This window comes from Crocodylus porosus, unplaced genomic scaffold, assembly GCF_001723895.1.
Source record: "Crocodylus porosus isolate Cpor-Errol unplaced genomic scaffold, CroPor_comp1, whole genome shotgun sequence".
NCBI lineage: Eukaryota > Metazoa > Chordata > Crocodylia > Crocodylidae > Crocodylus > Crocodylus porosus.
This window is the reverse complement of record NW_017728943.1, coordinates 61,751,826-61,770,493: the sequence shown is the minus strand read 5'-3', so window position 1 is coordinate 61,770,493 and position 18,668 is coordinate 61,751,826. Positions and strand designations below refer to the sequence as shown.

The 18,668-nt window shown below is 40.3% G+C and overlaps 1 protein-coding gene across 1 annotated transcript in view; it reads right to left on the bottom strand.

Annotated features, from left to right (window-relative positions):
* The window catches only part of PPP2R5A (protein phosphatase 2 regulatory subunit B'alpha), a 90,613-nt gene that overhangs the window by 11,055 nt on the left and 60,890 nt on the right, over positions 1 to 18,668 (bottom strand). The window contains exons 4-8 of the mRNA XM_019549446.1: positions 16,781 to 16,873; positions 11,095 to 11,225; positions 9,339 to 9,398; positions 7,045 to 7,153; positions 4,711 to 4,764 (exon numbers count right to left, since the gene is read on the bottom strand). Coding sequence (XP_019404991.1) covers positions 4,711 to 4,764; positions 7,045 to 7,153; positions 9,339 to 9,398; positions 11,095 to 11,225; positions 16,781 to 16,873 — 447 coding nt within the window. The remainder of the gene's footprint in view (positions 1 to 4,710; positions 4,765 to 7,044; positions 7,154 to 9,338; positions 9,399 to 11,094; positions 11,226 to 16,780; positions 16,874 to 18,668) is intronic.

Genomic DNA, 18,668 nt, shown 5'->3' with positions numbered 1-18,668 from the left:
TCCCCTACCCAGCAGGAGGGACTGTTCCCCCCGGGGTGGCGGGGGAGAGATTGCAAGGGGCATGTGCTGGGCTGCTAATCAAGGAAAAGTTCTGCTCAGCTGCATTCAGGTGCCTTTGGCAATGTTTGGCAGGGTGGGAGACATGTTCTTTTGCCTTCTGGCTACTGGTATGAGCCTTTCTAGTTTCAAAAGTGAGTGTCCATTCATTTGCTTATTGGTTCAATCTATGCAGTTTAGAGAAACCTGCAAAGATTGAACTGATTCAGCCTGGGGCTTTTTGACTGTCTGTACTTAGCCTAAGTGATGACCATAGTTACTTTTCGTGCTGATCCTGCTAGGATGTACCTACACATAAAAAACTTAACCAACATGAAACCCTCATGGAAGTCAACAGAACCAACCCATTCATACATACCCGAATGCAGAACTCAGGATTAAGTAAAGGATTTGTTCATTTTTACTTCTTCCTTTGGCAAGAACATATGGCTAGAAAGGATTTCCGGGGAGCACTGAGACCAACTGTCATCTGCTCTTTCTGGCAATCATGTCACATGATCTCCTTTGATAAGCTGATGGCATTCCAAGTGCAGACCACTTTTTTGTTTTGCTCTCACTACTGCTGCCCATAGTCTCTTCTAGGACCTCATTCCTCTGACGTTAGACAACTTCCAATTTGCAACCTAAATTTATTTGTGGCCAATATTTTTGTACAAGAACCTTTTTGGTTCTTGTACAAAAATTATCCTCTAGTTGTTTTTCTTCCTTAGTATTTACTCATCCTGATGTATGGATAGAAAGCAGTCAGGTCCCCACCAAGCTTTCACTTTGCTATGCTAAATAAGCCAAGCTCTTTCAGTTTCTTCTTGTAAGACAGAATCATAAGAGGAATGCGAGCCTAATGGCCCTTCTCTGTCCCTAGTTTCAATACTCTAGTTTGAATTCATCCTTCCTGAACAGAGGACCAAAGCTGTACATAGTATCCCAGATGGTGTTTCAGCAGTGCTTTGTACAATAGCATTAAAAAAGTTCTTCCTTTCCCCAAAACAGCTTGCATTATGTAATTATATATTCTTATAAGCAACTTCTGAATGACACAATACTTTTAAGTATAGACTATTAAAATAGTGATAGTGCTTTGGGAAAGGACATACGAACAATTTCAGTTTAAAGTGCAGTTTCATCATAAAAACAAGTAAGCAAAATGAAACCTTGCTTAATATGTCCCACATAGTTACAATCTCATTTGCTTATTTATACAGCAAAATGTTTTTACTACAATTTATTCTTGCTGGATGGGCTGTATGCTGTTTGAACCCATTCATCTTCCCTAGAACTTTAACTAGGCCTCAAACACAGAGCTAAATTCTACCCTATTTTGGGCAGAAGCAAAACATCTGATAGCGGGTGACATTCATTGAAAGTAGTAATACAAGATATAAGTCAGAGTTCTTGTGCTTTGTCATTTACTATGTACAAATGTAACCTTTAGCACGTATTTGTGTTTCTGATGTGTCCCTGAATTAGTCCTCACCCCACCCCACCTTTTAGCTGTGGCACAATTCTGTCAGCTACATGCAGGACCCTGTGCTCACATAGCTGGAGAATTCACCTGCTGCAGAACTGTGCTTCAGCATTTTAGCTCTAAAAAACCCCCCCAAAAAATCACAATGCCCTATGGGCCAGAAATGTACAATCCAATGTTCTTTCTCTGACCTTCCAAACCATCTCTCTCCAAGGTAAAAACAAACAAAAAAACCCTGTTTGATTCATCTCAGAGCCTTGTGGATTTGTCTGGCCATACACTTAATATTTTTTCAAGAGGCTATGGAATTCCACCTTTTGCCACTGGATTTGACATTTTGTTGAAGCCAAGTACCTTTGTTTTCAATCTTCTTGCCTTAATGGGATATGCTTTCATAATTTCATAGTTCTTAGGGGCTGGAAAGGACCTTACAAATCATTGGGTCCATCCCCACCCCACAAACACTCTTTACTTTAAAGCTTCCTCTTTTAAAAGAGAAGTCAGTTAATTTGCTGTACATGTTCTCTGAGCACGTTCCCTGGAGCATGACCATAGCGATTTGGGGACCCAGGACCGAAGTCCAGCCTGTAGCCAGGCACTGAGGAAAACCAGCGGTAAAGGCTAGGTTGGTGGAACCTGGGAAAATAGTAAAAGCTTGAGAAGCCAGAGATGAAGCCATTTGCAAACTCTCCCTTCCCTGTACAAATAGGATGGATTCTAAGCTGCCCCAGTTGAAGCCTAGCCACAGACACAGGCTACCTACAAAATAAAGATCTACCAAGAATGTCTAAATAAGGCCCCTTAATTATATGTTTTTTAAAATACTGAAAAGGATGGGAATTTCATGGGGTATTTCATGGACACTGAAGAAGTTAAAATAAAAGCAGGATTTAGGGAATCTGGTGAGAAAATTTAGCTCCCCTGTGTGGTGGATCCCCCATTATATCAAAAATAATACCCTGTGTAAACCTGGACCTAAGTTTGGGACAGAGTCACTACATTCCATAATGTGTTAGAAGCAATCTTGAAATTTTACTGCAGCTTAATTTAAAAAGTTTTACTTTCATATGTAATTTCAGAAAATACAATAAGCACAGCAAATTTATATTCATATTATGCTGTCCCCACATTCAATTTATGATACAAAGTTCTTTGTTTTGACTATGTACAACCATAGCATAAAAGTCATCAAAGACTAAGCTGGAAGATCTAATGGGAAGCTGGAACTTATTCTTTTTACTCAGGGAGGCAGTTTGTGATTGTAGGACACTGTTGCATACACCTGCTAAAATAGTCAGTTAAATAGTCAGCCAACCACACCTTGTCATGCATCCACAGATGCATCTCGAGCAGGTCCAAGGAGGTGATCCTCCCCCTGTATGCGGTACTGGTCAGGCCACAGCTGGAGTACTGCGTCCAGTTCTGGATGCCGCACTTCAAGAGGGATGTGGACAGCATGGAGAGGGTCCAGAGGAGGGCCACTCGCATGATCAGGGGGCAGCAGGGCAGGCCTTATGAGGAGAGGCTACGGGACCTGAACCTGTTCAGCCACCACAAGAGAAGGCTGAGGGGGATCTAGTGGCCTGTTACAAACTAGTCAGGGGGGACCGGCAGGCACTGGAGAAGTCCCTGTTCCCCCGAGCAGGAATAATGGTCACAAGCTGGCAGAGGGTAGATTTAGGCTGGATATCAGGAGGCGCTACTTCACAGTCAGGGCAGCTAGGATCTGGAACCAACTTCCAAGAGAAGTGGTGCTGGCCCCTACCCTGGGGGTCTTTAAGAGGAGGCTAGATGTACACCTTGCTGGGCTGTTTGATCCCAGTACTCTTTCCTGCCATGGCAGGGGGTCCGACTAGATGATCTACTCAGGTCCATTCCGACCCTAGAAAATATGAAACTATGAAATAAAGTTGATTTTTAAGTAACTTTTAAAATCTAGATTTAATCCAATTAAGCAATTTACACAGCCTGAGACAGTAACTAAGAAATATAAACCCTACTCAGGAAGAAAACCTGAACAAGATGCAGATCAGTGCTGTGTTTTCTTCAGCTACAGAGATTAGACTATTATTATTGTTTTAAATTTGAATTTTGAGTCATGAACTCTCTGAGCATAATTCCCTACATACCAAGAAGCTCGGACTTTGCTATTTGCTACATCTTTTACTTTTTAAGGTAACGCTGTGCAATTGCTGCACACATTTCAGCATTATTGTCTAAATAAATACCAATTTCATTTTCCTTCTGATTTGAAAACCAACATTTTTGTTGAGTCATTTAAAACAAACCTATACTGTAAAGAGAGTTAGTCAGAAAACTGTCAAAACCATAGTTTCTGCACCACTGAAGTTTTCTGAGGCAAGTGCTACTACTATTTTATATCAGGAAAATGGAAATGAAGTATTTCCTTTTGGGCTGAATTACCCTGAACGAAATTACGTTTTGGTTGGTTCAACAATAATATACGTTGTTACAATATTTGGCAATACCTCATGTCACTATTCTCTTCCGCAGGCCTGGTCAGACTGTATCTCCTCTGATACACTGCAGTTTCTTCTCTATGCTTCATTACAGAGATGCAGACTGCCCAGGCTCAAGGAAGAGAATGGGAGGGTGCGGTGGGGAAGGGGGCTATGACACATGAATGACTTCTCAGGAAGCTTTGCAGCAGCTATGAAGACACAAATAAATATAAAAAAGCAGGGAAATAAAACATTTTGAATTTGGAGTGCTAACACATTTTGCTTTGTCAAAATAAAGCATCCATACTTCAGTAAAATTGTTTCTGAACTTTTCATTCTACTGCCAATTGGGGCACAACATAAATGTCATACTACTGAAATTTCTGTCTGTATAGAAATTTCAATAAGACAGCAAAAGAGCGAGTGAGAAAGAGCACGCGCGAGAGAGAAAGAGCGCGTGCAAGCGAGGGAACAAGACAGCGAGAAAAAGCAAGTGAGAAAGAGTGAGCAAGTGAACGAGAGAGCAAGCAAGCGAATGAGAGTGCGCAAGTGAGCAAAATAAAGAGAGCAAGAGAGAGGAGAGAGAGAGAGAGAAAGAAAGAAAGGAGATTTTCTCCCCATCACAATCTCAGCGGTTTAGCTATTTCTAATTTATGAAAGTTTAACTGAAATACTTGAGTTTAGATTAATATTACAAAATAAAATATGAGATAGAAAAACACTTACTGGTTCTGTTAATGTTGTTTCTTTCTCCAGGAATTGTACAACACAATAGGCCAGCTAAAATGCAAGTAAAATTGTTATTTAAGTATTTTAAACTGACACTGCCTGTTTAAACAACGGGGGCTGTAAACTGATGAATATTCAAAATGCTCCCACCTTGCTGCAAATGTGAGGTAGTTTACCCTGTCTTCAGTGAAAGATAAGTTAATGTCCCATCTATCAAAGGGTAAGAGCATGTACGTAGACAGTTGCTATGGAATAGAAGACACTGCAAGTTTACACTTGCTCACCTTTCTGTAATTTTTTATGTACATGCACTGTAGTAGTTTGGGTTATATGTTCAGATTTTTCAATTAATATACTGGAAGAACTCCATCCAATTTTGAAACCATACAAACCTAGATTGGATTAAACTAAGATTAGAGATTTTCTCCCCCGTATTTCATAATGAACTGCAGGTCATAACTAAGGTTGCCTGCGTGTCTTACATATGCATTTCTAGACTTCACATTTGGATTTCTTTTACGTATAAAACTTAATACTGAATTGTTTGGGCTTATAGTATTTGCTCATGTGTTAAGTGCATCTTTATTATTTTTTAACAGTCTTAAACCACTGATACATGCACTCTTAATGTACTTTTTCAGCTAATAAAGTTCCTGAGCTTTTAAAAGTTACAGACCACATACATAAAACAATAAACCCAAATAGGGTATTACCAAATGAAATTCCCAGTGTTTAGATATCTGTACTATTAAGCTTAATTTTTAACCTAATGAGTAGATTCAGCAGTAAATAAGGGCAACATACAGCAACCAGAGCACACTAGTTAGTTAATTACATTTACAGGTGCTTTGCACCTTCAAAACACCATAAAGCAGACCAAATATACTGCTGAATCTGCTCCTTAACCTGCAAACAATTTATCTCTGTAGAAAGTTATGTTGTAGAGGTGTGATGGATTGCAAGTTCAATTGTCACCACATTTTATGAATGAATGAAGGTACAGATGAGGCATCAGGTGCCCCAGGGAGCCTTTCTGGTACTGATGCCCAAGACAGCATGCAATCATAGAATTAATAAAGAATAGTGATAGTTTGAACTAGCACTCTTCCAATGAGAACTCTTGACATGTGTCCAGTCTCATATACCACCAACTCAACATAACCAAGAAAGTTCTTGCATGCTAAGTAGTGACAGAGGAAAAGTTACTGCTCAAGTTACCTCTGATGCCCTAATGGTTCAAAGAACTGTTGAGCTGACTCAGCCTATAAGACAACAGTGGGCAAAATGTGGCACGCGGGCCAGATGCGGCCCGCCAGGCCTTTCTATCTGGCCCGCGGGACCCCTAAAAAATTTAGAAAATTAATATTTATCTGCCCCTGTCATGTGGCCCTCTATGGCCTGCGGTAAACTCAGTAAGCAGCCCTCCACCTGAAATAATTGCCCGCCCCAGCTATACAATTATATAATCATAACAATTAGGTATGATCGTTAATAACTTATCTACAACCCAATTTCTTCTGATGTAGCCTAGACCCTCAAGTTGCAATAAGGTAACTACAAGGGAAATTAAAGAGTATGTTACTCTGTAAAGATCAGTCTGAGCCAAAAGTACTAACACAGGCTAACTTGCCTAAAAAAGCCATCTTAAATGGACTTATTTGTAATTTTACAGAATATTCATTCTGCACTGAAGTACTGTATATTTAGAAAAATTATGCAGTATTTCTCAAATATAAGAAATTGAATTCCTGCTTTAAATGTCAAGTTCCATTTTTTTCTATAGAGCTACATAATCTGTAACATATCCAAACAGCTTTATCCTATTTCTCTTTTTTAATAAGTTTTGTAATGTGCATTTCCTAGACCAATTGGAATGGTTTTATGTGAACAGTTTAAACCCAGAAAAGGAAAATGTGCTTCTGTTTTTTTTTTGTATTGTACTGGAACACACACACACACACACACACAAGATCTTTCCAGTCTTTTGCAAACTGAATTTATATTATGTGAAGAACAAACAACAAAAGCACTGAGCTAAAATAGTTTTTAATTTATGACAAAGCTGTAACAGGCAAAAAATTTCCAGTTTCAAGTTGACAGTACATTAAAACACTATTCTTCTCTTCCATTGATAAAAATGTGTTAAAAATTATGACAGAATTAACAATCTAGATTTGTCAGGGACTAAAACAGCATTTTTAATCATTTAAAATTTTAACATGAGTATTGTAAAAGAATATTTAAACTCTCAACCTTTTGTCCCAGCTATAGAAAGAATTTTAAGATTAATATGAAAATACATTATAGTCAACAATGTTTCTGAAAACATACCTGTGCATGAAACAAAGCTAATCCCTTAGCAGTATGCATAGGAATCAGAACCTTCATAAGGAACTGTTTGTGTTCTGCTTTCAGTGGCAGTGCAAAACCATTGATAATACTGAAAAACATGATTAAACCCAATTATTTCACTTTTCAGGGGGAAAAAAAAAAAAAATCTTGATTTTTTTTTTCAGTTAGAAGACTGAAAATGACCCTGCTCAAAGTTTTATGTTACAGATAAAAATTATCTTTAGAAATACATCTATTAGTAATTACTTTTCTACCTGTAGCCTATCATAAAATATAGGCCATGCCTCAGTTACCAGCCTCCACAGCAAGCAAGTTCAGTTATTCCTTGATTTTTCATAATTCTACAGTAAAATGTATACGTTTGTCCCCCTTTAAATCAGGTTGGTGCTTCCCGCCTGCCTTAAGCCAAAAAACCCCTCCCTAATCTTCAATAATATCTTGCAGTTTAACTATAGAATTTGGCAAGGCATATTAAAGAGGAACAAACTGATCACACAAATAGTTTAAGGTGACCTGCAAAAAGATAAATACCATTGTTATACCGTTATTCTTCACAAATAGTTAAAAATTGCTTATTTGGCATTTTGGTTGTTTTTTTTTATATGGAGATTAGAGGGAAATGGTCAGCTCATTTTCACCTTAGATATTTAGGTCCTCTTTCGAGCTTAAGTAAACAGCAGTATGTGTATACCAGCAAAATTTAACAAAACTCATTGACTCTGTTCACCCAGTGTTAAAATTACTGGCAGCCTTATACTGTAGACAACATTCCTGTAAAAAAAACCCAGTAATTTTTGTAAAGGTTTTAATTAAACACACTGAGCACGTCTACACAAGATGTTTACTGCACAGTTGACTAATTCACTACAAAGTAAACATCTCGCATCTACATGTGCACAGTTATTAGGCTGCAGTAAACTAATTTACTCTGCAGCAGGTGCAGATGCTGCCCAGGTTGGCTAGGGCATGAGGGTGCTTCAGTGCAGGGGTTGCCTGCTGGCTAGCCCCATAATGAAGCTTCCTCATGCCCCAGCCAGCCCCTCTGTAGCACATGGGAGCCAGGGGGAGTAGCCCCAGGCTGGGAGACTGACCACTCCAGGCCCCCTGCTAGACAAGGCTACTCTGACCCGGCTCCACATGATGTGCATGAATAAAGTCCGGAGCTGGTTGCTCTGGAGTTCATTGCTCCTGTGCACACCACTTGAATTTATTCATGTGCACTAACTGCATGTGTAGATGCACCCACTGAACAGCAAATCCAATTAAATGGTTCTCACTGCTGAAGCTGTGTCTCCCAACAGCTCTCACTGTTTTTAACAATTATTAATGTGAGCTGCTGGAAACTTGTTGGTAAACCTTGTTGGGTTAGATTAGATCTCAATTCTAAATGCTGGACAAATTCCAGTGCAAAAATATTGACATGGGAAAGCTGAGCAATTAAAAGGAGAAAAGACTTAGTCTGAATGTTCTGTTGGGGGATGCTCTACAGAACGATCTACAGATGCTCAACCTCTGGTCTATGGGACTCCCCACAAGTCAGAAAATTTGATGAAAGGGGACCAGTGGCAATTAATACTGCCATCTTCCTCTGCTGCCAAATTCCTAACCCCAAATGGTGCGTCAGAGCTGAGCCACACCCACCCCACCCCCCATGCCTCCCCTTCCTCCCATGGGACTGAACCAGGGCAGGATCATGCATGCTCCCCACCCCCTTCAACTGAGGATTCTGGGTAAGCTCCTTTCCCCTGCGCAGCTGGATCAGGGCTGGGATACCCCCCCAGCTCCTTCTGTGTGGCTGGATGGGACCCTGGGACCACCGGCAAAATCTGGCTTGTGGTCAGACCACGCACCACCCATCCAGACCACCAGGCAAAAAAGGATGAGCAACACTGCTCTATAATGCTTCAATGACAAACACTTTACATAAAAAGAAATCTGCCAAAGATCAAAGCATTGTTCCAATTTAGGTGTGACACCTATCACCACCTGCATACTCCAAGACACAACACTAATACTTTAACAAAGCAAAAAAAACCCTCTACCACTATTTATGATATTTCTAAGCTTAAAGTATGAAAAAGCCCATTTCCACCTTCTTTCCTTCAGAAGTCAAAAGATCAATTTAAAAAGAAATCCTTTGTAGTTCATCTAAAATTTAAATAAAAAGTGTGCTTCTATGCCACTAACACAAGCAGAAGAACAATTTTCTCCTCCCCACTCTCAAAAGAAGAACTAGATAGGAAGACACAAAAACAGAAAATTACAAAACTTACCTTCCTAATATCTCAAGTAGTTCAGCAACACCATTGAAGTGTTCTGTTTCATATATAAACCTATTAAAAAGTAGATGTAATTTAAGTCAATATACTGGTAAGACAGGACTAAGACAGACAAATAAGGTATAAAATAACAAAACAACCATATTTTCTTGCATACACACCCCAAAGTAAGACATGTACTTTGTTTTGGGGAGGCAAAATGAAGGGGGGAAAAAAAGATTTTTCCAGACCTACAGCCAAATGCTGACTGCATGGAAACACTGGCAAGAGGGTTTTGAGGGTTAAAACTCTAGCTCTAAAAATGAAAAGTGGACTCTGTTCCTGCTGAATCCTGGCAGAAGGAGAAGCACAACCCTGACAGTCTTTCCAGTGTCTCCATGCTTCCATTCTGGCAGAGAAATCAGCTTTCCCATTTAAAGATATGCACTCCAATTTTGGGGGCTTGATTTTTTTTTGAGCGGGGGGGAGGAGGGAGAGTGCATATGGTATGCAAGTATATCTGATTAAATGCATTTGATAAGTTTCAAACTCTGTTCAAATTTACAATTCAGTTGACTCATTCAGGAGTTAGTTCATTCTTTCGGATTAAGCTCTATCAGTATGAACATGGTTTAAAATGGCTTAAGTAAAATTTGTTTGGAATTCACGTTGCTGTTATTTGAAAATGCCTGCTAGTTTTCTAGTTTAGTCAAGGCCTAAAATGAAGCTTGAGGGGGCTGGCATAAGGGTTGAGAGATCTAATCCTCAATGGCAACAACCACGTCTCATGTCATTTTCATGAGAGGGGAGAAGGTGCGACTACTGGGATTGGGGATCAGATCTTAATAGTGCCACTGCCAGCACAGAGCCCAGGGCACAGGTTTGCAAGTGCTGGACAGGGGGCAATTGACTGACTCCCCCAGCCTGATACCTGCAAACTCACAAACTCTCTCTCAGGACCCTGGGACTGAGAAGCCTCCTGGGGCTCAGTGGGCCTCTAAAAACCATGTGTGCAACTGGACTGCAAATACGGTTTTTAGACATCCCTGGAGCATGGGGACCCCAGGACCAGGGAGCCTCTCCCCAGTACTGGAGTCCCCATGTCTGGGATATCTAAAGTGCCATGCCCTGCAGCTCCCTAGGACCCATGAGACAAGGTAGTCAACATGCCAAGTCATGGGGAGCCCCAGGACTCCCTGTGACCAGGCATTTTAAAGTGTGTTGCCCCAGTGCCCCCCAGCAAGAATGGCCGCCAAGGAGGAGAGTTGCCAAGTTCCTGGTGGACAGAGCCAAGACTTCAGCCCTGCAACTTATTTCCCAGGCATCCTGGTCCCAATGCCAATCCCCATCCCAATGCTGGTGGCAGGTTTATTTTTTAAAATTACGGTGCCATACAAGCAACCCACAAAGATGCTCCAAAGATTCCGCAGAATCTCTTTGTGGCTGATTTTCTACTTTATGGTGTCATAAAATAGTTGCACCTGTAGCCTTGTTACTGTTTATGGTGCAGTTAACATATTAATCACAACTTAAATACAAGATGCAACAGGGGCCTGACCCTGCAAGATATTAAGGACTCCAACCTCCTAGGTACTCAATATCCTACAAACAGAATAGTATTTGGCAAGTGCATGACTCCTATTAACTAGATAACACAGGCTGCGACAAGTCTGCTAATTCAAACATTTTGGTGAAGTGAAGTGAAGCTCTCTAAGGCAAAACAAAATATTTTCTTATCCTGTCTATATAAGAGAGTAGATCCATAGTGTACCTGAGGAATATGTTGTTAATCTGTTTTCTGATGAATGCTCTTAAGCCAAGGAATTTTCCATAAATTCGATGAAGGACTGTCTTCAGGAAATCACGTTCTCGTGGGTCTTCACTATCAAAAAGCTCCAACAACTTGAAAAATAAATATTAAGATATTACTTCAAATAATTAAAACTTTGCCATTTGATTCAGTTTAATTCTTAATCCCCAAACTAGCATTTGAAGCAGTATGATTTTTGTTGACATATTCATGTTTCAATACATTTTAGTATGGATTTTTTTTTAAAGTACAATCTGTAAAATCAGAAATTTTGTTTTCCTGTCCCTTAGCACTAACAAGCCTTCTAAAAGTTTAACAGAATCCAAGATAATTACGTTTCCTATACCATGCACTTTAGTAATTACGTTTCCTATACCATGCATTTTAGTAAAGGCATTTCATCTGGGAACAGATGTTCTTAGAGCAGTAGTTCTCAGTCTTTTCAGACTCCAGGCACCTCCTCCCCCCTGGCAACTTCTGTGAATTGAGCAGCACACCATTCCAAAACTAGTTTACAATGCTTACCTCCTTGCACAGGGGTCAGGCAAAGATGAACACATGCTTATCTCCTTATATAGCACAGGTGCTAGGTCAGGTGGATTGGAGAGGAGCAGCCAGGCAGTGACAAGCATGTGCTGACCTCCTTGCACCCCACAGCACACTAAAGGATCTCACAAACCCCAGTTGAGAATCACTACCTTCAGAGCAATCATTTTCATAACAATTTTGAATATTATTTTCAACTGAGCACTTTATATCTTCAAAAATTTGTAAAAAATAAATGTAATCCTTGTGATAGATTCAAGGCCTCTACTCCACCACTGTTTAGGCACATTTTTAATTAATAAATTGAAATAGTTTAATAGAGTTCAATAAAACTACTTATGCATTTAAGGTTAACAATATACATAAGTCCTTACAGTACTAGAGTCTATATTTAATAATATGAATGAAAAAATAATAGGCACATTCTCAAGAGTAAGGGTAGTAGGCAGCGAACTGACAGAATTATGGAGTGTTTCTAAATTAAGACGTAGAGATAAAAATCTCTTGCAGCTATCATAAGTGCAAGTTATTTTGCATACCAGTTATTATACTGGTAGTTAAGAGGGGAAAACATTCTAAGTGACCAGTAAAATGTTTGAATTGTTATTTCAAAATGAGTTATTTCACATTTTGTACTTTTGCTTGTACTGTACTAGTGTGGATCTTCTCTTTAACTCTTTGATGAAAGTTAAAAATTATGTACAAAATAACAACAGTTATTTACTGATGTAGGTTAAATGCCCTCCAATAGGCCAATGAGAAATGTTCTACATAACTTTTCTGCTTTATATATTTTCCAGGTAACAGAGATGATGACTGTACCTTCTTGTAAACCTGCCAACAATAGAGATTTTCTAGCCATGTTACTTGTCTGCAGGGAACACTTTTAGCTTATAGGAAGTGCCCAATTAGCTACCTTTGCTTGTCTGATCTAGGGAAGGGCAGCAAACAAGAGGTACTTCATGTGTTAAGCGATGATCCTATCATTCAATACAATCAGCACTAATACTGCATACAACTTGCAGGGCTAAACAGCAAGCCTGTAAATTGAGACCTGGCTCTGTAGCACCACCACTTGGCCCATAGGAGACCTTCTTTCCATAATCACAAAGCATAGAAAAAACTCTCAGAACAAGATATTAGCCTGCATTCTGCAAGAGGAGATTCTAAAACCTCACTTTCAAGAACCTCCTCTAGATTTTCTCCTCTGTAGCCAGATAAAAATAGCTCTCAAAAAGCATGTTTTTCTCTCCCTTCACCCGCTCCCTCCCCCCCTACCCCTTTTCCTATTATAAACAGGAATGGAGAGACAGAGCTTGGCAACTGGCTGTGCATATTGGGATTCTGCAAAGAAACAAAATCCTTGGCAAGAGAAACTCATTTTTCTCTACCCATTTTTCCCTTCTATATATAGATGGAATCTCTCATGTCACCATCCCACAATTTTTCTGTGAAGTTTCACCTACTCATCTGTTTGATGGTCTGAAAAGGGATCAAATAGGCATGTCACCCACAATCTTCCAGAGAGCTTTTAAATCCAGAACTAGGAGCAACTGCAGAATTTGACTAGCCCCTTTTAGATAAGAACTAGGTATCTCAACAACTGTCCTGTATGGGATTCTGTGGGGAAAAGCTAAATATGAAAGAAGGAAACTGAAGGTACACCATCAACCCAGGACAGGGAAGCAAAGAAATGTAAGTAGAAACATAAGCACATGCACTGAGGGGGGATCTATCTACCCATTACTTGCCTGTTAATGCACTTGCTGGTTTGGGTATTTTCCTTTCTGTTACCCAAACTATTTGTGAGAATGAACTTCTGGGGCAAGGTCTTTATCCTGCCCATACTCTCGTCCCCATACATCAGGAGTATTTAACTCATGTGGGCCTGTAGGCCAGTTGAGTGGGATGGGGCTGGTCCACAGGCCAGACTGGGCCCACAGAATGGCCCCATATGCTGGATCCAGCATGTGTCCTGGAGCAGGTGCCATGTCCTGTACATGTCCCAGAGCGGTCAGTCTGGGACCATGCCATATGCAGCGCCTGCTCCAGAACTGTGCCGCATGCAGTGCCTGATCCAGCCAGTCTGAACCTGAGCCACACACAGCACCTGCTTCAGTACAGTCCACTTCATGCTGGATTCAGTACACATCCTGGAGCAGCTGGAATAGGCACCACATACACTGCAGTGCCTGCTCCAGGACCACACTGCCCACTCCAGCTGCTCTAGCACTGCACTGGCTGATATGGGACATGCACCAGATCTGACACTGAGTGATGTGTGATCCCAGAGGGGCTGGAACAGGTGCTGCATGTACACTACATGCTGCCTGTGGGTCAACTCTGAGATCCACAGACAGCGCGGCAATGGTGCTACGGCCACATCTTTTTCACCCCTGCCATACACATCCACTGACATCTGATGCTGATCCCAATCAAGATGAATTTGCTTCAGAACTTCTATTTGCCTATTGTGGCCAATGTTGGACCTGCTGAGGGAGAGGTTTTCCAGGATCTCATATAATCAGGTAAACAATGCTGTGGCTGTTAGCTTGAAGGGAAGGAGCTCTGGAGTTCTTTGTTCTCATGATCCACCCTGTATTCTTTTCCCTTTCATCTCCCTCAGTTTTTTTTCTGCTCCTGCTACAAGTTGGGGTATGAAATGCTGTGAGAAAATAGAATGAGAGGCAATGGCAAGAGGGGGGAAGGGTACAAACAAAATGGAAAATTAAATGCAGAAGAAACGTGATTAATTTTATTTGTTTACTTTGGGCAGAAGATGGTGGAACCAACCTGAAAGACTAAGGCTCATCCTTGTCAGAGAATCCTCTGGCAACCCCTCTTCAACGTGCCTAGGTCTTCCCTACCAGTATCCATTTAAGTTTAGATATGAGGAATGAGTAGATTTGTCAAGTTTAGATAAGACCACAGCTATGGTCTCATAGCCATAGTCTTATCTAAACTTAACAAATCTACTCAGCCCTTAATACTGAGGTGGGTATTCAGCATAATAGCAATATCCACAAACTTAACCATTTAAAAAATTCACCAGTTAAGGTAAATCTTTGTTAATCTTAGTTGAACACTTAGGAAAATTTATGCATCTCCTACCAAAGAGAAGGGTATAATTTCAAACATACTGCAAAGAACAAAAACATGCACAAACTTTACAATTACGTTCTTTTATGTTGTCATTATATTTAACCAAATGAAAATCTGAACTAATCCATGTGCTCACATTTATTCAGTATCTATTAAGTATACTTTTTTCAGTTGATTTCTCTGTAGATACAATGAAATTTTGAACATTTCATTCATGTATTTACTTAAATACAAGATAACCCTAAATATATGATGACCCCCCAATAACGATATTCTATATATGGAAAATTTAGAAATTTGTTATAATTATCCAGGTACAGAATCTAATTGTTGGAAGTTTGCCTTGAATTTTTCCATCTTCCCCTGCTACAGCAGGGAAAATAAAACTAGGGAGTCAGGTGGCTCCCTTGCCCTCTGCTCCCCCCCACACTTCTTCCCCCCTTTCCTTACTGTCAGACCCTGCTCTCCCTGAGCACATGAAAGTGAGAAACAAATCTGTAAACACTGACCTTGAAATAAATATATCTGTAGTAATTTGCATTTAGTACCCATAGAGTTAGTTAATCCAGAATTGATAGAGTTTATCTTTTTTCTGAAACTGCTGCAAGTTTTAGCACAGGTACTCAATAAACACTCTTTTAAACAACACTTTTGTACCTACTTATTATGTACAGTCTAAACTATGCACAATTAGTCCAAAGTCAAAAGGTGCATGATTTACTATATAGTTCACTGGGCTGGGTCTCAGCGGTGTCAACAGCATTTCAAGCCATGGTGACCTCATAGGTCAATACTACTCTCAGTATGTGTGTGTAACTCTAGATACACCCCCAAAAATGTGCTAATTTGCCCCCCACTCATGACTGGAACTAGGTGCTCTTGTCACTAGTCCTGGGATCATCCAAAATTTATATGCAGATGAGGTGCAGGGCAACCTGGTATGGCTGCACCTTATGGAGGGCAGGGCCATGCTAATCATCATATACAACAGAATGAGACAGGAGGCAACAGAGGGATTCTGGATGAATTGTTTGGGCCCTGTTTGGTGATGTTTGCCAGCTATCTAAGACAGGTGAAGAAACAGGAATTGGAAATGGGAAAGAAAGGTGCAGCTCAGCAGTGAGAGCAAAGAGGAAGTTGAAATGTATTTAATGTAGTGACTCGCTATGACATGAAAGAGAGAGTAAGCGTTGACGGGGACTGCACCCAGTGGACAATACCATGTGTCTTATTCAGACATGCTGCATTCATCTCTCTTTGTGGTAGGTCCACATCAATATGTTTGCCCAATATGAGCCATGTGTTTTATAGTTGTGCCCAGTGTTGGCTGCACTTAATCAACTGCATAGTTGATTTATACTACTAAGCACATGTTGGCTTTTGTTTCCCTGTATATCCAGAAGACAAGGAGCAAAAAACCTCTCATTTTATATTCCAGTAAATATGGTAGTTACAGCAGAAAAGCAAAAAACCTAACTATACTATGTTACTAATAAAGAGAAATGACAACTATCATGTCAAAAAGTGCACTAATTTAAAGAGAATGAAACAAAGTTTCCTTAACATATACTAATTGTGCCACAGTATGCTATTTTTTGTTCTAAGTGACCCAATATTCCTTTATATTGATGGATTCACAGTGGCAAAATTTAATCTGAGAATTGTTCATTTCAACAGAAGACAAAATATATATTATGAAGAAAGCCAATTTCTGTTCCACAAATTGAAGCTTTTCTTTGAAAGTATTAATAACAATTCTGTAAATTTCCACATGAAATTCCATGCATCTGTACCATCTTTTATTCTGTTAGTACATTAATTGGTACCCAAAAAAACTCATTTCTTAAAATAATGGTTTAAATTTTAATAAAAATTGGTCATCCAAGATTAAAACTTAAAATGTTGTATTATATAATGTTATACATTAGAAACTAGCAGCACAGTAGCATCACTTAGTTTACAATAACTTGAATATTAAATATCAAAAAATGTACTCAACCTGCTGTACAAACTTCTGGTCAATGTATCGCTTTGCAATACTAGGCTGGAAATCCTGGCTCTCCAAAAATCTCAGGAAAAATTCATATACCAGCTGCAACAAACATTAAAATGAAAATTTTGAAGGTTAAACATGCATCATTCATAATGAAGAACTAATAAATGTAATCTAAACAGAATGTTGCCTGCAACAAAGTACCAGCCTAAATGACTAGGGTACCACACCTCCTACTCCTATATTTCTGGATACCTAGAATGTAAAATATCTGAAAAGACAGGAGTTATTGTAATAAAGATAATGAGAACTATAACCAGGTCCTGTAATTGTTAAACGATCTTCATGAGGCACCAATTGTGTCACTTGAAAGACTAACCAATACTAGTAGAACATTCCCCATTAACTGTAGTACTGTACAATGAGTTGTGTCTGACTTCTTGTACTTGAAGAATATGCATCAGTGAACATATGGCTGCTTTATATATTTATTCATATACCATGTTTGATTGCTATTTAATGCTATGCTCAAATGAGAGTGAATTAAATAATTTGATCAGTGTTCAAATACGTGTTTCTATATCTGACAGGTGAGTTATCTATACTAGAAGAAGCTTGTTTGAGTGAGCAGAATGTGGGGGGGGGGGGGAAGATTTTTCCAGTGCTGTAATCTAGGAGCTGGATTTTTCATGAAGACAGTGTACTACAAGATGATTGCCAGATTCTCTCTCCCTTCCAACAAGCAAGGCCAAGGCAGCACCCACAAAAGCACTACTTATCCCCCATTTACTTGTTGTGAGATAAAACTTGATAAAAACTGGTTCCAATTTGAGAGTGGCTATGAAGAGGTTAACACTAGACTGTGCCCCCTTTTACTAGCTTGCAGGAAGAAAAAAGCTGGTAGTCATCTGAAGCAGTGTCTAAGTTTCTACAGTTCCATGCAATGAAGTTCTTGCAAAGCTGCTTAGGCATGCACCCCAATTTTGGAGGGCTGATTTTCAAGGAAATAGCAAGTGTGGCATGTGAGTAAATATGATAATTAGCTGTTAGAAAACCCTATAACAAAGATACTAGAAAGTTTTTGCAGCCTCTGCAACATGGTATCTAAAAATTAATCTGAACTCAACTAACTACAAATTATAATTGTTCAACTTAACACTTGAAATGAAAAAATGGCACAGAGTCAATCAGGTGACTGACAGAACAGTGCTACCATATATATATGTATCATTCAGTGATACTTACACTCATAGGGCACGTCCACACATGCAGGCACACGCCCTTGCACCAGCTCAAATAGAAAGGGTGCAAATTTGAGCCGGGGCTTTTTTCCTCAGCTCATGTGCCAAGACGTGCACTTTGGTGTGGGGCAAAATAACCCTGCCTGGCCCATCCAGGGAAGGGGGGGGGTCAGTGTGTGGGTAGATGTGGGAGGACTGTGGATGGGGGAAGGGACTGTGTGGCAGGGTACTGCTTAGAAAGGGTGGGTCCCCTGCCCACCACAGAGCAGAGTCCCTCCACATAGCACATGGACTCCCCCTTGCAGGGTCCTAGGCCCCCCAGGGGCTACAGCACTCCCCATAGAGCCCCCCACATCTGACCCCAGCCCCCCTGCTGCCCCCTTTCGGCTCCAGCCCCCTGCTCATTCCTCTGATGTCTCCAGCCTCCTGAGGCTGGAGACAAGCAGGAGAACGAGCAAGAGAAGGAGCAGGGGGCTGAAAACAAGCAGGGGAACATCTTCAGCTCATCTCCAGGGGCTCGTCTCCGGCCCCCTCTCCACTCACCCCCACCCCCCATCTCTGCCCCACCTGGCCCCAGCCTTCTGACACTCAAAAAAAGCCCTGCACTCACTGGATGTAGCAGTGGCCATCGAGACCACTGGGGACTCATGACA